At 37.9% G+C, this 21,832-nt stretch overlaps 2 protein-coding genes across 18 annotated transcripts in view; one reads left to right on the forward strand and one right to left on the reverse strand.

The window, feature by feature from the left end:
• The window catches only part of PRKD3 (protein kinase D3), a 78,002-nt gene extending 64,257 nt beyond the window's left edge, over positions 1–13,745 (forward strand). For all 8 annotated transcript variants that reach the window (XR_012422495.1, XR_012422494.1, XM_005576113.5 and 5 more), the window contains 5 exons: positions 3,720–3,881; positions 4,461–4,559; positions 7,194–7,461; positions 9,973–10,058; positions 10,922–13,745. Coding sequence is in view for 6 of the 8 variants with exons in the window: in XM_005576113.5 (XP_005576170.1) it covers positions 3,720–3,881; positions 4,461–4,559; positions 7,194–7,461; positions 9,973–10,058; positions 10,922–11,095 (789 nt within the window). In the remaining 2 variants the exon portion in view is untranslated. The remainder of the gene's footprint in view (positions 1–3,719; positions 3,882–4,460; positions 4,560–7,193; positions 7,462–9,972; positions 10,059–10,921) is intronic.
• A 2,433-nt stretch (positions 13,746–16,178) lies between these two features.
• The window catches only part of NDUFAF7 (NADH:ubiquinone oxidoreductase complex assembly factor 7), a 172,458-nt gene continuing 166,804 nt past the window's right edge, over positions 16,179–21,832 (reverse strand). For 7 of the 10 annotated variants that reach the window (XR_012422500.1, XM_065527179.2, XM_065527180.2 and 4 more), the window contains 4 exons: positions 20,937–21,047; positions 18,425–18,568; positions 16,976–17,149; positions 16,179–16,479 (listed from right to left, as the gene is read on the reverse strand). Coding sequence is in view for 6 of the 10 variants with exons in the window: in XM_065527179.2 (XP_065383251.1) it covers positions 16,264–16,479; positions 16,976–17,149; positions 18,425–18,568; positions 20,937–21,047 (645 nt within the window). In the remaining 4 variants the exon portion in view is untranslated. The remainder of the gene's footprint in view (positions 16,480–16,975; positions 17,150–18,424; positions 18,569–20,936; positions 21,048–21,832) is intronic. The other 3 variants (XR_012422499.1, XR_012422498.1, XR_012422501.1) reach the window with 1 other exon arrangement.

Here is a 21,832-nt window from a genome sequence, read left to right on the forward strand (position 1 = left end):
ATATTGCCTGAAGAGGGTAGTAGACTAGTGGGAGAAAAGGTGTGGTGTTCTCGTAGGTACCTATGTAGTTGGAAGATGTTATCAAAAACCTAGAGGGAAATTTCTGGTTTGAACATTGTGGTATAAATTCAGCATTTCCCATTCTCATCTTGGAAGTAACCCCAAAGCTGTAAGAAAAATGATTAACAGAAGTGAGCATACTTTAACAAAAATAGATGAGAATTCAGAACTATAAAATAATGTATATTTCCAACGACAGTGAAGTTCTGAAGCAGAGGTGCATGCCTCTTCAGGAAGAGAGAACACAGAACTGTTTTTGCTGATTCTTTCTGAGATCTACAGCCCTGATGTCCTCCAGAGGTCCCTTCTCCAAACAAAAACCCATTTGAGGGTCATGATCTCAGAAGATTTAACTCAAGGGAAAATACATTAAATGAAATGAAAGACCACTTTAACAGTGGAAGAGTGAAAATCATACTGCACCAAATAACACCATAAACATTTATAAAGAAAAACAAAACAAGGAGAAACAGACAAACACATCAGTAGTCCATGAGAAATGGAGTAGATAGAAATAATTAAGAACATACAAGGTCTAAACAGAGTAAGGTAGATCTAAGCAGATTACACTGAACTTTGTACCCTAAAAACAAAGAGTGCCTCATTAATTCAAAAAAGCAGTAGTATAAAGAGTATCCTTTGATCTTAATGCATTAAAGCAAAAATAAATTACAAAATCAGAAAACAACAAGCTTCTTCATGAAAACTTTATTAATTTTTGAATCAAAGAGCGAAATCAAAATTTCAGAATATTTAGAAAACCATGAAAATACCATATATATATATATATATATATATATCTCAGCACCTTTGTACTGTCTTTCAGAAAAAGCTTTATAACCTCAAATGTTAAGCAAGAAAGAATGAAAATAATTAAGAATCCAACTCAAGGAGTTGAAGAATGAACAATAAAATAAACCTAAAGAAAGCAGAAAGGATTAACAGATCAAAAATGAAAATTAATAAATACAGAAAAGAAATAAGCCAAGAGCTGGTTCGCTGTGTGGGGGAAGGGAGGAGGTATGTAAAAATAAAATGGCCAGCCTAAGCAAAGAAGAAAATACAATATGATCTTAGGGAGATAACCACAAATACGGCGGGGGGAAAGGAATTTTACAATACTTTGCTCATCTCTATCAGATAAATTTGGAAACTTGGAGAAAATGGGTAATTCTCAGTGAAAGTATAACTCACATACTCCAGAGGAAACAGAAAATTTAAACCAATAGAGGAAGTTGTTAAAGGAGAGAATAATGTTACAGCATACTTCTATTTTTGTGTGTCCACATGTTTTTAAAGGAGGGCGGGGGAAAAAACATAGAGCCAGACAACTATGGAATAGCCAAACAGTCACATTTCTACCTCTGTTGATAAAAGTTATAATATTCTGAATCTTACACTGCTTACTGCCAGTGTCACACCCCACCACGATGGGGTATTTAAGTTTCATTTATCTACTATAAAATGTTGTCATTTTGTATTTTGCTACTTGGAAAATGATCTCATAAAATTGGTTTATAATGATTAGCAAACCTATTTTGCATTTGTTATTCTTTCACTTTCTAAACATTTTTGAAAACACCTACCATGATGCAGATACTGAGCTAAAATAACTAAAACAATCTGTGCCTCAGGGAGTTCATTAAACAATGGAGTAAAATATACACATTATTACAATACAGTGGAATAAGTACTGCTGCATATATACAATACAGTGGAAACTACTGCGGTAGTCCCAAAGAGACAGAATGTGGGCTAAAATTAAGGCTTCAAAAAACATCTTAGACATGGAACTCAGCCTTACGTAGACCAAAAACATGTTAGTCCCCCTAGCATAATCAGCTAGCCATATTAAGGAAAAAAGCTAAAGAAAAATGTACAGATGCTCCTCATTTTGCGACGGGGTCATATTTCCATAAACCCATCTTAAGTTTGAAAATAAGTAGATAAAAATACCTACTGAACACAGCTTAGCCCCGCATAGCCTACCTTAAGCACAATCACATTAGCCCACAGTTGGGCAAAATCATCTAACACAAAGCCTATTTTACACTAATGTGTTGAATATCTTATGTAATTTGTGAATACTAAAAAAAAAACGGAATTTTTTTCTGGTATTCAGAATATGGTTTATACTGAATGAATGCATACCACTTTTGTACCACTGTAAAGTTGAAAAATTGTAAGTTGAACCATTGTAAGTTGGGGACCGTCGGGTTATTTTTTTGCTTTTTTTTGGTTTGTTTGTTTTCGAGATGGAGTTTCACTCTTGTTGCCCAGGCTGGAATGCAATGGCGCGATCTTGGCTCACTGCAACCACCGCCTCCCAGGTGCAAGCAATTCTCCTGCCTCAGCCTCCTGAGTAGCTGAGATTACTGGCATGTGCCACCACACTCAGCTAATTTTGCATTTTTAGTAGAGACTAGGTTTCTCCATGTTGGTCAACCTGGTCTCGAACTCCTGACCTCAGGTGATCTGCCTGCCTTGGCCTCCCAAAGTATTGGGATTACAGGTGTGAGCCACCGCACCCGGCCTTTTTTTTTTTTTTTTCTGAGACAAAGTCTCACTCTGTCTCCCAGGCTGGAGTGCTATGGCGTGATCTCGGCTAACTGCAGCCTCCACCTCCCAGGTTCAAGTGATTCTCCTGCCTCAGCCTCCCGAGTAGCTGGGATTACAGGTGCCTGCCACCACACCTGGTTAAGTTTTGTATTTTCAGTAGAGACGGGTTTCACCATGTTTGCCAGGCTGGTCTCGAACACCTGACCTCAAACGATCCACCTGCCTCGGCTTCCCCAAGTGCTGGGATTACAGGTGTGAGCCACCACACTCAGCCTGTATTTTTATTAATAAGGAATAAAAATTGTTTAAGCACTTGGTTATTCAGTAGAACATATTTAAGATTAAATTGGAAGACTGAAACCAGGTTACTGAAGATCTCAAAATGTAGACAAAGGAATTTAGATTTATGTCCAGAAATAAAGAGCCATTGAAGGTGTTTGAGCAAGGCTGACTTCCTGAATTTTTGAAGAAGGATTTTCCGCAGTACAACACAAGATAAATTGCTTTTTTATAAGCATAAACAGTATGGCATTCATCTTTATGTATCTCCAACCCTTGTCACCTAGTTATGATCAAGAAACGTGATAATGTAGGTAGAGATGTTGAGCCTAAAAAGAGGGAATTATCATTATAATATTATGAGAATCAAGACTTAAATAACTACCTTAGAAATAAAACTCTTAAGCAAATACCGTCACAAATACAGCCCCCAAAGGCCAAAGGTTTCTGTGTAATTGACTAAAAATTTACGGGCAGTTGGTGCCTATTCAGGGAAAGCATGAAATTAGAGCAGTGTCAGATTTTTCAAGTGAGAAGGAAGGAAAAGTAGTAGTAATGGACAAGAGTGATTATATAATCAAGTTAGGAGAAGATTCTATCCCCTCAGTGTGGCTACTCTCCAGTACACAACTTGGAGAATCAAAACCTAAGATCCTTTTCATTGATTGTAATTTTTATTTTGTTTGCTTTGTTTACTTCTCTAGGCTTTTTTCTTTCTGTGCCATTTATTTCAGACAGTCATAGCACATCTAGATATTTACTTAGTAAAACTGTTTCTCTGCTTAAGTTGGTCATATAAATATCTTGCAACCTCTCTTCAGAATTTGCACCATCCTGGGATTGTAAATCTGGAATGTATGTTTGAAACCCCAGAACGAGTCTTTGTAGTAATGGAAAAGCTGCATGGAGATATGTTGGAAATGATTCTATCCAGTGAGAAAAGTCGGCTTCCAGAACGAATTACTAAATTCATGGTCACACAGGTATTTTAACTCCTTTTTTTTTTTAACTAGCGATTAAAAACTTATATATATATATATATACATATATATATATATATATATTTTTTTTTTTTTTTGGGACAAGAGTCTTACTCTGTGGCCTGGGCTGGAGTACAGTGGTGCAGTCTGTCTCACTGTAACCTCTGCCTCCTGGATTCAAGTGATTCTCGTGCCTCAGCCTCCCAGGTATCTAGGATTGCAGATGCATGCCACCACGCCTGGCTAATTTTTGTATTTTTAGTAGAGATGGAGTTTTACCATGTTGGCCAGGCTGGTCTCGAACTCCTGACCTCAAGTGATCCACCTGCCTATGACTGCCAAAGTGGTAGGATTACAGGCATGAGCCACTGCACCCAGCTAAACACTAAAATAATTAAATAGCAGTGCTTTTACATGTTGGGTGATTATGGGAATTGTTAACCTTGAGGAGCAGAATAACACCCTTTTAGCTAAGTCTTGATGAACTATGGTGGAGTTTTCAAATTAAATCATTCAGGGAGTCACATTGAGGTTTATTTGTGATTTTCCAGACACTGAAAAGAAAATCTTTTTTCATAACAGATACTTGTTGCTTTGAGGAATCTGCATTTTAAGAATATTGTGCACTGTGATTTAAAGCCAGAAAATGTGCTGCTTGCATCAGCAGAGCCATTTCCTCAGGTGAGATATTCTCCAGAACCTTTTAAATGATTCTGGCAACATTTTCAAAGTACCCACATAATAAAAAGGCAGTGTACTAAGTACTGTTGGTTAAAAATGCATACCATCTTACAGAAATAGTTTTTAGCCTGTAACTGCCAGTGAGGATTAATAACTAAATGAATTCAGATGTTATTAGTTACACTGTTTATATTCAAGACTTTTTAGATTTCACCACATCTAAAAGAATAACTGCACAGAGATTCTGCAATTCACCTCTCCCCAGGGGCTGGGAAGGAAGTGAGCAAGTATCAACCTTGGTTAGTGCTTGGTACTTAGGATGAATTCCTCATAAATAAAACAAATGGGGTGTTACTGGAAATGGGAGATAGATTTTGGTTGAGGCAGGCAGCCAACTCCTTTTCCTATTTAGAGTATTGTATTTCAAACATTTTCACCAAAACCTATGTAAGAATAACATTTCTCATCACCACACACACACACGACAGCATCATGCTTCTGTGTCCTGGCAACATGTAGCACTCTCTTTTTTTTCTTAATTCGGTTGAGTTTTTTTTTTTTTTTTTTTCAAGTGTTCATCTTGATCCACTAAATTTATTTCATGACCTATCAAATGGATCATAACCCAAATTCTGAAACAACCATCCTGAGAAATAAATGGTGGTAGTGGTACCCTGCATCCGTTTTCCATAATTGGCAAGGATGATTCCTTTCATCAGCTCAAATATCTGTTGCCAAACTATTGTTTATATACATTTGAAACATGTACATTTAGACAAATGGCAAGACTAAGGACAACAGATACCTGTTTTCACTTGGTAAATATAACTCAAATTGTCTTTTCAAATAAAAAGATATATTAAAAAATCATTCAGCTTTTAAAGTAGTAATCATATTCTTTTATGTTTATGTGGTTAAAAGTGATTCCCTATCATTGTGAGGTCGAAAGGGTCACCTAATAGTTGGTGCAATGTTTTAAATAAACTGCTTCCATATATTATCTCATTTGATGTTCAAAATAGTATGGACAAAAGATGCACACTCTTAGAGGTAACATTAAAACTCCCACTTTCTGACCTCTACTTTAGTGATCAACAGTGTTCCAGTGAGAAGCAAAGGGATTCTTTTTATGCTCAAGTGTTAGCCATGGCTGCACTTCTTTAATCAGTTGCCAGACTTCCAAGTCATCTTTACCTTATCAAGATGTGAGCTAAAATCTGGCATTTAACAACAACAGAATAGTTTGTATTTCTTCGAGCTCAGTACTCGTACTCTTCAAAGACACTGAAATCGAGAAGCAGCCAGATTCAGTAATGACATTGAGCAAATATCATTCATAAAAATGTGTCAGAGTCCACACCCCAGAAATAGCAGCATTTGATAACTTCACTTCTTTGTTTTCTAGGCACTGTTTGTACCACTGTTTCCTAGAGCTTAAATCTCTTTCCTCTCAATTTATATTAATGCTTTTGCTGAAGACATTTTTTAAGTCAGAGTATTTCCTCCAGAAAGTACCTGGCATTTGCTTGTTCAGCATGGATGCGGTCATTAATCCCCCAGATCTAAGCCTCTAGAAAAATCTGGGCAGCAAGATAAGTGTTCTGAGTTCTGCCAAGCTCATCAACTTCTAGAACTCTCTTTTGAGAAGACATGGTAGTGACCGGCTACCTTTACATATAACTTTTTTCAAATCTAAACATCTAACTAGAAATAATTTGTTCCACAGTCATAGAAAAGTGTTGCTGTTACTCACTGGGGCAGTCTCCACTGGTGTCCACAGGAAAAGTTACCTTTAATACACCTCAGTTTTATTTACTTGCCAATTTATAACATCCTTAGAAAAGAGATTCTAGGATCAAGCAAAACAAGGGATTTTTTAAATACTGTATAACTTTTTTTTTTTCCTTTTTTTTGAGACAGAGTCTCGCTCTGTTACCCAGGCTGGAGTGCAGTGGCATAATCTCAGCTCACTGCAAGCTCTGTCTCCTGGGTTCATGCCATTCTCCTGCCTCTGCCTCCCGAGTAGCTGGGACTACAGGTGCCCGCCACCACACCCGGCTAATTTTTTTATATTTTTAGTAGAGACGGGATTTCACTGCGTTAGCCAGGATGGTCTCGATCTCCTGACCTCGTGATCCCCCCGCCTCGACCTCCCAAAGTGCTGGGATGACAGGCGTGAGCCACCGCACCTGGCTAATACTGTAACTTATTTTTCATTCAACAAACATTGAGTACCTTGTGTGTCCAGGCACTTTAAGGCCACTAAGGATTCAGAAATGAAACAATTCCTGCTCACAGATGATGGGAGAGTGATCTCACAAAACAAATGATAGAAAGCAGCACACTCCCGTTTCATAAGAAATAGGAACACACATAACACCAGTCTGGTATTTGGTATTCTGGAAGCTAGAACTTTTGAAATATGCACTAGGAAAGCTCTTCCTACTATGCCAGTCAGGATCACAGGGCTATAAATGTGTCTGCCTTTTCAGAAAAGGATATTTTACAATTTCCCTATCTGTGATTGTTTAATATAATTAGAGCTGGCAAGTATGTTGAAATGATACAGTGTCATTTAGGGACAGGTAGTTACATATATAACACTATAATACAAAATTATCCTTCAATTTCCAGGTGAAGCTGTGTGACTTTGGATTTGCACGCATCATTGGTGAAAAGTCATTCAGGAGATCTGTGGTAGGAACTCCAGCATACTTAGCCCCTGAAGTTCTCCGGAGCAAAGGTTACAACCGTTCCCTAGATATGTGGTCAGTGGGAGTTATCATCTATGTGAGCCTCAGTGGCACATTTCCTTTTAATGAGGATGAAGATATAAATGACCAAATCCAAAATGCTGCATTTATGTACCCACCAAATCCATGGAGAGAAATTTCTGGTGAAGGTAAAAATATTAAGTTTTGGCTATGTGTTTTAAGTTTAAAAATCCTTCTGATCCCATATCAGTCTGTCTCTTGCAACTTATCTTTTTAATAAATCTCCCATTCATCTTCCAAATTCAACTAGTTGCCAGTTTTTTGAGCACTCTTCTTTTTACACTTTTATCTGTGTCTTCTATATAGCTCCCAGGCATAGCACTGACATAGGCCCCAGTGGCCTCATTCTCAAACCACTAAAATCGCTTTTTAACTGTCTTACCTGTTCAACTCTTCTGGTCCTTCCCAGTCGCTGCTGCCAAATCCATCTTCAGGAAACATTACTTTCCCAAACACTTCTCTTTAACCACCTTACAGGCATAGTTATCTGTGATATGGTCCACGCTTACCTTCTAGCCTCATCTCCCACTACTCTCTACACAAACCTAGTTGTTTACTCTTCTGAACTGTTTTCTGCAATTCGCTTATGACTTTTTTTTCCCTTGTCTACAACCCTTCCTATTAAAATTTGAGGACTCCTTAATTTGTGGCTCACCTGTAAAGTTACCTGACTTCTCCTCCTCTAAACTGTAAAATTAGGCTTAAAAAATTTGGGCTTTTTTATTATTTTTTTTTATTTTTATTGAGACAGAGTCTCCCTCTGTCACCCAGGCTGAAGTGTACACAAACCCAGCTCACTGCAGCCTCGACTTACTGGGCTCAAGTGATCCTCCCACCTCAGCCTCCTGACTAGGTGGGATGATGGGTATGTACTATGGGCCACCACGCCTGGCTCATTTTTAAATTTTTGGTAGAGATGGGGTCCCACTGTGTTGCCCAGGCAAACTCTTGAACTCAATTGATCTTCGCAACTTGACCTCCCAGAGTGCTGGAATTACAGGCATGAGCCACTGCACCCAGCCCCATTTTTTTCTTAAGTATTCATTCTTTTCATAATCGACTTTTCTAATCTTCAGAACAAGACTGTGAGCTCCTTGAATGAATACCTAGCTCCAGTACCTTATACCTAGAATGAACTTTATATTCACCAGACACACTGCAGTTTGTTTTCCTCTCTCCTATGGACCTCTGCTGAGAAGCTGCATACATCTTTTTCCTGCCTAGTGAGGGCTTTTGAATTTGCAACTCCTGATTCTGTACCCATCAAGAATAACTTGGCTGGCCCTCTTTAGTCTACTGATACTGACAAGAAGGACAAGTACATTACTTAAAACATTATCTAACTGCCCCATAGAAGTTAATAGAACCAATGCTGGGGAATACCCCCGTCTGGATTTAGCCAACCCATGTAATGGGTAGATTTTTTTTGTTTTTCCAGAAGTACTAGGCCTAGTCATAGGATTAACTAATATTCCATTAAACTGGGAAAAGTTTAAGGAACAACATGTGAAGACAGTAGCAGGTTTGCTTGGTAATAAAGCTAATTGAAGAAGCTCGTAAGAAGAGTTTTTTTATGTTAACCAATGTTATCTCAGACCTCCTGAGGCAGTGTGTTCTGTAGAACTCTTCCATCAGAATCACTTGATGAGTTTATTAGAAGAGAAACCCCATAGATTGAGATTCTTTAGTTGGAATGATGACTCAGGAATGTGCATTTTAAATAACTCCAAATGATTCTAGTGCACATGGTGGGCCACATTTTAAGGAACGATGCATAAAGGTCTGAAGTATTTGGAACACAGAGAAATTCATAAAGTACTTGGGGAAAATCTTTGCTAGTTTGGTAATATAGAGACAAGAAATAGAATTAGATTGGTACAAGTCTTTCCATTTGGTTCGTGTCTGGGTCTAGCCTTTGGTTATCAATATTTCAAATGTACCATTATATAGGGCTGTAGTTACTATATAGTTACTGGTTGCCTTGGTTTTGCAGTTGATCCATTCTCCAAATAAGTGAATAAAATATATATGCCAAGAACTCACCGTGTACACTAAAACACCCTGAAACCTATTTGTTAAAAGCACGAACCTTTGGTGGTTAAGTTACCACCTCAGTGACCATACACAGAGGCAAGGCAGTGCTTTTCCAGACCAAGTCAGGGACTAGAGAGCAGCACTGGAGCGCGGTGGGGAGGATCAGAGAGTCTGTTTCATTCATCTTCAAATAATAATAGTTAATACTTAGCACTTAGAGGCTAAGCACTGTTCTAAGCCCTTAACATATGTCAGCAACTTCATGAGGAAACTGAGGCACAGCACAATTTAGTAACTGACCCAGTATCACACAGCTAGTAGGTGGCAGAACCAGACTTCAGCCCAGGCAGTCAGGTTCCAGAGTGTATACTTTTAACCTGTACTCTCTACTGCCTTATAAATTAGGCAATGAAAATTTGACAGATACACTTAAATCAGTAAATATGTATGATTCATTTTACATGTTAGCTAAAAGTCCATGTCCTTGAGAAGCAAAAATTCCTCAACCCTGTATTTTTATGGGTTGAACTGCCTTCTAGGCAGTCACAAGTTTGGGGTGCTCTATGCACCCAAATTCATGTATTTTGTTTTGTCTTTTCCCTTAGCAATTGATCTGATAAACAATCTGCTTCAAGTGAAGATGAGAAAACGTTACAGTGTTGACAAATCTCTTAGTCATCCCTGGCTACAGGTAAAAAAAAATGTAATCTCTCTTTGGCAATCCTCATTTGAGTAGTTCACTCTGATGTGTCCCACCTAGTGAAACCACTCTAAGATCAGCAGAATAATATAAGTGCTCTTAAGTGATTAATTTGTACTACAGCTGAATCTGTGGAAACCGTACAGCATTCAAATCGGTAATAACAGGCAATTAAACTCCCATGAACTGAAAGCAATGACTTAGCCTTTCATAGACCTATGTGTTCATTTCACCTTTTTGTAAGATTAGCATGACATATTAATTTATCAAATTTATTTTAAATGTCCACTGAAGGGTTTATTTTTGCATTGAAGAGATTTTTTTAAAATGCCATTTAAAATATTTGGCTTAACTCTCCCAAAGTTACTTTATAGATTTATCAAAAGATACCCTCCAAACTTCAGAGTAAGGAGGGAAGCTTTAGAACTATTTTAAAGGGAGTGAGAGGTAGAATTAGCTTTAAAATAAATGTAATCTAGTCTACCAGTTACTAAATTATCCTAATAAGCATCCAAGCACTTTCCCCTACTTTGAGGAGTAAGGTTTAGGCCTCGTGTTGTATAGAGCAAAATGTTTTAGTGATTATTCTTAGCCACCTAAGAAGCTTGAAGCAATTTTTTTTAAACTTCAGAAATTAGTTACTTTCATTCATTGGAGATTGTGTTTGAAAAATTTCTTTAAATTGCTCATTTAAAATATCACAAGTAGAACTTAGTATATAGTAGATACTTATGAGTAGGGCCTGTCAATTATTTGACGAGGGCACTAAACCAAACCAAAACAAAACAAAAAAAACAAGTTGACAGTATTTTGTTTCTTTTATGTTTCATCATTACAATTTCATTTTCTCCTAGGACTATCAGACCTGGCTTGACCTTAGAGAATTTGAAACTCGCATTGGAGAACGTTACATTACACATGAAAGTGATGACGCTCGCTGGGAAGTACATGCATACACACATAACCTTGTATACCCAAAGCACTTCATTATGGCTCCTAATCCAGATGATATGGAAGAAGATCCTTAATCATTGAGCTAACCTAAATAAGGAAGGATTTCATTTTATGGACTGATATTTTGCTATGTAACTTGTTCTCTGTAGGTTGTCATCTGCAGGGATGCAAAGATATGAGGAAATATGATAAGGAATCAGTGACACCAGTACTGTAGTTCATAATGAGTAGGTACAGGCAGGAAACTGAATAATAAGAAGTCATAATTGAATCAAGGTGAAGCTTTTTATAAACTTCTTTAGCCTAAGCAATAACTGGTTTTGTATTTTTTCTTAATCCTTCACTTTAATACAATAGGACCACTTAATTTGTCTTTCCTTTCCTGTTTTTATATATATATATATGTATATGTTTTGTTTTAAGCAAAAACAAGGCAAGCTAGCATCCAGTTACTATATAGCTTGGCTAAATTTATACAAGACTTACAAAATTGGTTACTCAACATGCTTGTATTTAAGAGAGAACTATGAGGCTACCATTATGTGATGTTACTACAAGGACTTTTAACATTGGTTTAACCCAGCATAGAGGCATTGAAGGGTTTTTCTTAGATGCCTAGAAAGAGAGCACTGGGCTGTTTCACCTTTCTTTTTTAGGTCAATCAAGATTCCAAAGTAGTGATTCCTAACCTTCTTGGAGTTGCTCTGCTACTCTGAATATGTTCTGTACAACATAAGGATTGTCACCTTCTGTATGTTGCAACAGCTTCTAAGATAATTAGGGACTAATGATGTTACAAAAGGAAGAGTACTGCTGGTCTAAGTGCTGAGTTTTACGTCTTTTCATAGCTCCACTCTGCTGCTAAATATGTATTCTGACACCATCCGGATGCAAGTACTGGATTCCAGCATTCAGCAGGTGCAGATCTCAGCTTTACACAATTTATCTTTACCTAGGGTTCAGCCAGTAATTTCTGCTTTTTAGCAGGGTCAGTTAATACTACAGTTACTGTATAGCAAACAGTATCCTTTTTTCTCCTTCCCCCAGCCTATTGGGCTTTGCGGGTATCTGGAGTGTTTTAAAATCAATTATTTTAAGCAGTTTGGGTGGATGGGTAGGAGTGGGGCATGAAACAATTTATAAGGCTGGGGCTATATTATCAACGCAGCAAATTAAAGAATGAAGACTTCTTTTTACATTTCAGCTCCAGCAGCCAGGTGTTTAAAAACTATTTTTAAATGTCTTCCCCAAAGAGAGTTTAAGATGTGGGACCATCTACTTCTAAGAAACAGTGGCTTTTTATTTCTTCATTTCTCAGTAATCATTGTAAACCTTTTTATTATTATTATTTTCCTTCTCCACTCTAACAAGAGTAAGAGCAAAACTCTTTATCAAGTCTTGGATCCACTACTTGTTTGTTATGTTGGCCTGGACAGATGGCAGGTCTGTCTGCAGTTCCTCAGTCTGTACAGTGAATATTATCATTCTTGCCTCTACCTTTGTCACAGTGTTGTGAAGATCAGATACATATGAATGTAGTCAAATAAACTGAAAACTAGGAAAGTGTTAACTATCATTGCCCACCGAATTTGAGGTAGCAAAAAAAAGTGTTCTTGCAGAAGAACAGACTGAGAAGCAGCCTTTCGAGATCCCTGAAGCTAGTTTCCTATCTAGACTAAAAATACCCTCGAAAGAATAGTAGCAAACAGTATGCAGTGCTCCTGTGTTCTAAGTTATTTTATGTTTTAGTTTACCCTCACAACAGCCATAATGTTAAGTCATTATGAGCTCCATCTTAAAGATAAGAAAACTGAGGCAAGGGGAGATTAACCTACTGCCAAATTTCAAACAGTTAGTATATGTATTTGACACCAGTAGTATGGCTCTAATCTTACCCTTAGCCCTCCCAACCATTATGCTATACTCTCTACCCATAAATACCTCCAGGACACATTTCCCTCTTGGTCATTTGTCCTTCTATAGAAGCTTCAAAGATTAAACCAAATTAATTTTCAAAAAAAAAATTTTTAGAAATGTTATTTTCCCTGTGATAAGAGGATGACTTCCCAGTTTCACCAAAGTCTGTTTATATCAACACACACAAAATGGAATAATTCTGAGTCGCTAGGCAGTCACTTTACTGTGGTTTTACTACGTAAGGTGAAAATTAACTGGAATGATGTTTGTTTGCTATACTTACATAATCAAACTTTACAAGCCATGAAATTAATTGCACTCTTCGTATTTGTTGCTAAATGCCTAAGAAATTTTCTAAAAATTTTGTAAAGGCACCGTCAGAGAATCTGGAGTTGAATAATTACTCCAGATACTGTATAACCTGCATAACGTTTTGTCCTTAAGTCGTGTTTGTATAAGAAGTAATTGCTAGAAACATTTGATAATGTACAAAGTAGTCTATAGTGACTGTTCAGTACATTTTTATATTTTTTTGGTTACATCCAACTTTTTGTAAATATACTGGAAGCTTGATAATAAAATGTATTTCCTATCACCATACTTTTCCATGTGAAAACCTGAGCCTATTTCTAGTAGAAGTATCCAAAGAAAAGTTTTATCTGGTTGTGTTATTTTACTAGACCTTGGTAAAAGCACTATTTTGGAAACAGTATTTGTAAATGGAACTAATGCTATATTTAAAAACACTGATTTTTTTTTAACCTGCCAAAAATAAAAAAAAAGCTCATTTTATAATTTTATACTAAATTTGAGGTGATTATCTAAAGGTCTCATTTCTTGTAAAGTTTGGAGTAATTGTAACTATAACTTTTTCAGGAACTACCACCAAAATATCCAACTGTTATACTACCAGAAGGCTTTAAAAAGTTAAAAACCTAATATCAAACTTTCTAGGTGTGAAGATATAAAGTATTACCTGACTCTAGCCCCTTAATTATAAAAACTTTAACATCTCTGAGAGGAGCGAACTATGGATGTTTTCATCTTTCAAAAATTCTCCCAAGTCTTTGAAAAAAGAAAACAAATACAGGAATATAGAATAAGAACAACTAGGAGTGACCCAAGGCTGGGCAGCATCGGAAAAGCAAGTCCTCCGTCTTCCTTTATTTTAGTGCAGGGGTATCTAATCTAGCCACATTGGAAGAACTGTCTTGCACCAAACATAAAATACACCAACACTAATGATAGCTAATGAGCTTAAAAAAAAATTGCCAAACAAAATCTCATAATATTTTAAGAAAGCTTACAAATTTGTGTTGGGCCACATTCAAAGCCTCCATGACATGCCATGTAGTGTGGATAGAATGCTACTCCTGTTAAGCAGAAGCAGCAATAAAAAGCAACAGTTCATCACTCCGCCAATGAACTTCTGATACAGTTAAGCTGTAAATTCAAGACATATGGCAAGTATTCCTTTCCTTTAATCTCCCTTGTAAATCTGTGTTGCTAATTTAATAATCTCCCTTGTAAATCTGTGTTGCTAATTTAATAATTCTCTAAGTCCATGTTTCCAGTATTAACACAAAGCTTCTAAAAACCAAAAAATGAAAACACATAATACAGAACTGAAACTTGCCATTTGTCTGAAAATTATTCCTCCTGGGGTGTGGGGGGGGGGGGGTGGGGTGGGGTGGGGGGGTGTGTGTGTGTGTGTGTGTGTGTGTGTGTGTTGCCCAGGCTAGAGTGTAACAGAGCAATCTCGGCTCACTGCAACCTCTGCCTCCCGGGTTCAAGAGATTGTCCTGCCTCAGCCTCGTGTGTGTGTGTGTGTGTGTGTGTGTGTGTGTGTGTGTGTGTGTGTGTGTGTGTGTGTGTGTGTGTGTGTGTGTGTGTGTGTGTGTGTGTGTGTGTGTGTGTGTGTGTGTGTGTGTGTGTGTGTGTGTGTGTGTGTGTGTGTGTGTGTGTGTGTGTGTGTGTGTGTGTGTGTGTGTGTGTGTGTGTGTGTGTGTGTGTGTGTGTGTGTGTGTGTGTGTGTGTGTGTGTGTGTGTGTGTGTGTGTGTGTGTGTGTGTTGCCCAGGCTAGAGTGTGTGTGTGTGTGTGTGTGTGTGTGTGTGTGTGTTGCCCAGGCTAGAGTGTAACAGAGCAATCTCGGCTCACTGCAACCTCTGCCTCCCGGGTTCAAGAGATTGTCCTGCCTCAGCCTCCTGAGTAGCTGGGATTACAGGCGCCCACCACCACGTCAGGCTAATTTTTGTATTTTTAGTAGAGACGGGGTTTCACCATGTTGGCCAGGCTGGTCTCCAACTCATATTTGAACTACATGTCAAGGTTTACTGTTTCTTGCTGTGACCTTTATAATTTTTTAAAAAATTAACAGATGCACAATGTAAAAAATTTAAATACCCAGCCACTCCCTGCCCCTCAAACTCACTTCCAAATTGGGAAAATTGTGCATTCATTCCTTAACTTTGTATGCAAGTACATATCACAGAAAACCAGTGTACACTAGGCTATTCGTTTCTATGAAATTACTTGTAAATAGCTTTTCTCCTTCAACAAAAATGGAATCAACTATAAAAACTCTTGCATCCTACTTTTTTTCACTTACTAAATCTTAGAGAGTTTTCTATGTCAGAACATACCGCTGTAGCTCATTTTTAAAAATAACATATATTTTATCAGTTTCCTATGAATAGCCATTTAGTCTGTTTCCAGTTTTTATTAAACCAATCACTGCCCATGTTTACTTTTTTTTTTGAGAGGGAGTTTCGCTGTTGTTGCTCAGGCTGGAGTGCAGTGGCACCATCTCAGCGCACCACAACCTCCACCTCCCAGGTTCAAGTGATTCTCCTGCCTCAGCCTCCCTGAGTAAACTGGGATTACAAGCATGTACCACCATGCCCGGCTAGTTTTGTATTTTTAGTAGAGACGGGATTTCTCCATTTTGGTCAGGCTGGTCTCGAACTGCTGACCTCAGGTGATATTGCCCACCTCAGCCTCCCAAAGTGCTGGGATTATAGGCATGAGCCACTGCGCCCGGCCCCATGTTTACTTTTTAAAATAAAATAGAAATATGGCAACTAGCTTTATAAGTTAAAGGAAACTCAGTCTCACAATAACTTATTAGCTTGAGCAGACATTTGCACCAAAGCCAGTCACAACCCTAAAAGTTCTATAATTTTGGTTGTATTATATATAACATGGACTGTCCTTGCTGTGAAAAGATAAAATACTTTCACTTTTGTTACCTGCAGTGTATGAAATGTGTTTCCTTTATTTTGATTTCTTGGGCCGACTGAAGGGGAAAATGTCCAAGCTGAAATATCACTGCCAAGCAAGTTCACTAAACCCAGCTACAAGGGATGCAAAGGGTTTTGACTGACGTGCATTCCTCTGATGCCTTCCACCTTCAAGTCTCTCATGAGGTATCAAGGCAAAAAAGTTAAATCTCTCTCCCATCTTCTTTGGATTCATTAACATATCATATCCTTGAAGTAACTGCTGCCTCACTGATGGCTCATTTGATTTATCTAAAAGAACCTGAAAGGAAAAAAATTCTTAGCAAAATTAACCAGAAGACAGAATTCCTAGTTACATGCAGCAATAGTAATGACTCTCAAATATTCCAATAAAGCACCGCTCAAAACGTGACTTCTGATTACCTGCCTGAGAATCATAGCATACTTATTAAAAATGTAGGTTGGTGTGAAACATAAGGATTTGCATTTTTAACAAATATCCCAGGGGGTTTGATCTACAGTAAGGTTTAGGTGTCCTCGGAAGAACAGTTAGAAAATTCATACCCATAAACGCAGTTTTCTTAACAAAAACACTATTTGGAAGGCTTAATGCTACCTCACATGGAGATGCATGAAACTTACCAGACTCGTTACTAAATCCTATACTACCTGAAAAGGCTGGAATACCAAGGATTGGCTAACTGTAAGAGCATTACGGCCAGGTGAACATACGATTTAATTTTTGCAATACTATGAAATTAAAGTACTTAATAACAGTGAAATAAAATAAACCTTACCTTCAGCCGGACATCAATACCCATATTTTTTAAAAATGTGTGTTGTTTTATTGGGCCCAGAGAGGCTACTTTTCCCTGTGCCATTCTTCGTAAATAACTGAAGTCCACATCAGCTGTTAGATCTGCTGTTCCTGGGGCAATTAAGACATCATGAAGCTTGTGGCCACAAAACCCCTTGAACATAAAGAAATCAGATTTTTGCCCTTTTATGGTTATTAAGATTAAAGAGATGCTATCATATTAAAGTTATTTAATATTTACATTAATGCTTGAGGTGATGGAATAGAGCTTTCATTAATTCTCTTAGGGAACACCTAGGCAGTGTTTTACGAAGTATATGCATCAACCATGTGTCAGAATCACCTGAGATACACCACAAACTACTACACAGCCATTAAAAATCAGATCATGTCCTTTTCAGCAACATAGACATAGCTGGAGGCCATTATCCTAAGTGAATTAATGCAGGGACAAAACCAAATACCACACGTACATCTCACTTCTCTCAGTAAGAGCTAATTGGGTACACGTGAACATACCAATGGGAACAAACCCTGCTGGCTACTAGAGGGGCGAAAGAAGGAGGGGAACAAGGGCTGAAAATCTACCTACTGAGTACTATGCTTGCCACCTGGGCGACAGGCTCACTTATACCCCAAACCTCAGAGTCAATGCAATATACCCATGTAACAAATAACAAACCTGCCTCATGTACCCCCTAAATCTAAAATAAAAGTTGAAATTACTTTAAAAAAAAAATCACCTGAGAATATATTACTGACTCTAACCAGACCTGGTCAGTCAGAATCCTGGAGGTGAGGCTAGAGAATGAGTATTTTTATCAAACTCTCCAGGTTATTTTTAGACATAATAAAGTTAGAAATTAAGAACCACAGACCTAGAAAATGACTAAGAGCATTTAGTTAAATGGTTTTCAATTAAAGTATATTGAACAGAATTGATCATATTCAAAGATCATTAAGAAAGGATGTTTAGGAACAGTGTAAAAGAAGACATCTGGAAAGGGAAAAAATGTTGAAAATATAATGGAAAAAGCTAGAATGATTACAGTAGGTAGTTTAAATCTGCAAAGAAGTACCAAAATTTTTCTTGAACGAAGGAGGGTACAGATAGAAAGGTTTAAGAATGTGAAGAAAATCTTTCCATTTGTATTATTCTCCAAATTTGTATTATTTGGATTTGTAAACGTAGGTTCTACAACCAAGGAAGAACGTAAACAGTTCAGATCCTGTTAAAGGAGGGCTGGACAGTAGACTCAGTGTTAGGAGTAAGAACTAGGGTTAAGGGGAATTACAATAATATGAATTAATGTTAACTATAAAATAATGTAATACAATAATACCAGGCACTGTAGAAATCAAAGCTCTTCAATGAGCTTCAGATCTAACACTGAAAGTCTAATAAATCATGTTACTGAATTATACATACTCTGAAGGTATCTGTCTTTGTTCCATCATGACCATAATCAGCAACCAGTGCAGCACCTCCAGTTAATGCAATGCGTTGAGAAAGTTCCTCAATGATAACACCAGCATCAGGACACACTTCAACATGATCCCTTGTTTCATCATGCTGGTAAAGGGATCATTACAAAAGTCAAAATGCATCATTCAAAAGACTTACTTCCATACGGTTTTCCAGGTTTTTCCTCAATGAGCATTTCTTAGTTTTAATAAATTTTCTTAATATGAGTATGTTCTCTACACTCAACTTTTCACCTGACTCCCTTATTTATACAAAACTCCTTAGTTCTTTGATGCTATCCACTTGATTTATGAAGACATTTTAATCTCTTTTACAAAAAGACAAAGGCCCTCCCAATCCCCCCAGATGGCCTAGAGCATTATCATTTTATTTAATGTAAAATACTTTTATATCACAAATCATATAAATATATTCCTCTAGGTTGAAAGCATGGAAAAGGAATTTTTGTCTGCCTAGGACATAGTCAATGAAAATATTGTGTTGAAAGAACAAATCATATAAATCCAGTAACACAAAGCAGACCCTATTAGACAAGTATATTATCATGCCCTCTGTTGTGCCAGAAAGTATCCCAATGATATGCCCTACATCAAGAAACATCAGCTTATGAACTAGTGCCAATGTATTGAAACCATTATTACCCCAAGATGTTCACTTATTAACTAAGGGGCCACAATAAGTGTGTACTAGCTTAAAAAACGAAATGACACTAAGTATTAGTACTTGCCAACCTGACTAGTATATATGAAATTTCACTACTTCCTGATCTGATTGAAAATGTGGTATTTCTTTCCCTTTATTATGAAAACATACATTAACTTGTGCTCCTCCCTAACACATTATAGAAATGCAGTAATGATCTGCCCTGATGTCTGCCTATGGTAACAGGCATAGAGTCAGATGGAGTTGAATCTCAGCTCTTCCTATGCTTACTGGTAGACAAGTTACTTAAACTTTTTGAGCTGCTTTCTTCCTTATAGATATTGTAGGTTTGTTGTGAGGATTAAATATAATAAACCATTGAGCCAATTGTGCAATGAAATTACTGTGGCTTAACTATAAAAACCATGAAGTCAGCCTCATCAGGCATCAGTGGACACGCTGATCATGCTGACATTCTTACTATCTTAGGCTACTCTTCAAGGTGACATGTATTACCATTCATCTCATTCAAGCAAAAGGGAAAATTCACTCCCTCCCTCCTAAGTGAATACTAATTAGGTCAATAACTTAATGAACTCCCAGGACCAGGAGGTTAGTTCTTGGTGGTTTTATGAATGTGTCATTCCGGTAGGTTGCCATAATATGAAAAAACAGTTGTTCACAAGTGTTCCGTCTGACATTTAAATTTATACTTAACAAAGAAAACTTAATTCATACATTTAAGTATAAAAGCTCTTGTGCTTTTAAAACTGATAATTTCTGAGTAGGAAGTTCTCAGTTAAGGTCCAGGAACTAAAAATCATCTTCTGAGTTGGAAAAGGACTGAAAAAAAAGAAGCAATCTGAAGCCTGGACGTTCCTGAGAAGTACAGGGATTTTTTGTACCTTTAAACAAGCCAAGATAGACAGGCTCTTGCGATGATTCCTTGAGATCAACAGAAAGCAGTAGTAATTCTACCATTCTGGCAGAATCAAATTGAGATCTGCGTGGAAGCATGGGATAAAAGCCATGCTCTAGCCCAAAGAAAGATAATAATAGAACCTACCTAATACAGGGCTTTGAGAATTAAATGCAAAAACAGAGTAACACAAAGTACTCAACAAACGTTAGCTGTTATTGTTAATTAATTTACTATAGTCTGTACTACATTGTTTTCACAGATGTAAACTCTTCCTGTGGACAATACCATTACCATTTGACATGAAACTGAGGTAAACAGTGAAAGTAATAGACTTGGCTGAGTAAGCGGTTACTAACTTTCTCTTACTACATCACATTAAGGTCACAGATTTTTTTTTTTTTTTTTTTTTTTTTGAGACGGAGTCTCGCTCTGCCACCCAGGCTGGAGTGCAGTGGCCGGATCTCAGCTCACTGCAAGCTCCGCCTCCCGGGTTCACGCCATTCTCCTGCCTCAGCCTCCCGAGTAGCTGGGACTACAGGCGCCCGCCACCTCGCCCGGCTAGTTTTTTGTAGTTTTTAGTAGAGACGGGGTTTCACAGTGTCAGCCAGGATGGTCTCGATCTCCTGACCTCATGATCCGCCCGTCTCGGCCTCCCAAAGTGCTGGGATTACAGGCTTGAGCCACCGCGCCCGGCCAAAGGTCACAGATTTAAGAAATGATTTTAACCCATGCTCCTGCCTCTAGCTCCTCTGCACATTCACTGTCAATAAAAAGCACCTCCTATGCTATTAGCAACTCTTCCTGTAAAGGAACTCTAAAGTAGTAACTCAGAAAATAAGACTTTGAAGATTCTGTGAGCAATAAAAGAAACTTAAAAAAGCATATTCTTACTTGTATGAAGGCTTCTGCTGGGGTGGCAGAAGGTGCCAAAACAAACCTCAGTTTATCAGAAACCTGTGGATCAATGTCAATGAATACTTCTCGCCATCCCTGTGGTGTCTTCTAAACACAAAATAACACATAAAAACAAATGTTTGCAAGTTTGTTCTCTACATTGCTTCTACCAAAAATAGCTTTTTCTCCTCTTACCATAAGTAACTAACATTTACAGGGCACTCACTATTTAAAATTACTTTAACGCATTACTTCATTGCCTTTGAACAATGAGTAGACTGATCGATGCAAAAGAAACAATAACAGAGATGAGGCTGTGGAAGATAAAATCAGCAGCTTGCAAAGTACCCCAAAAACGGAAATAGACTCAGGAGGAATAGCCAGAAGCTTCACTAACACATTACCACAGAATCATGAGAGCTGCTCTTCTCCATACAAATTACCAGGACACATACATTATCACCGAATCTTAAATCTCCTCAAAGAATGAAGAAAAGTTTTATTTATTTATTTTTTTTTGAGACAAGGTCTCGCTTTGTCGCCCAGGCTGGAGTGCAGTGGTGCATCTCAGCTCATTGCAAGCTCTGCCTCCTGGGTTCAAGCGATTCTCATGTCTCAGCCTCCCGAGTAGCTGGGAAGTACAGGCACCTGCCACCAAGCCCAGATAATTTTTGTATTTATAGTAGACACAGGGCTTCGTCATGTTGCCCAGGCTGGCCTTGAATTCCTGACCTCAAGCGATTCACCCACCTCGGCCTCCCAAAGTGCTGAGATTCAGGTGGAAGCCAGCATGCCTGGCCCCAAAAATGTTAATCTATAATTTTTTTTTAATGTGCTAAGGTTGGCTGGGTGCAGTGGCACACACCTGTAGTCCCAGCTCCTTGGGATGCTGA

This window comes from Macaca fascicularis, chromosome 13, assembly GCF_037993035.2.
Source record: "Macaca fascicularis isolate 582-1 chromosome 13, T2T-MFA8v1.1".
In the NCBI taxonomy this organism is placed as follows: domain Eukaryota; kingdom Metazoa; phylum Chordata; class Mammalia; order Primates; family Cercopithecidae; genus Macaca; species Macaca fascicularis.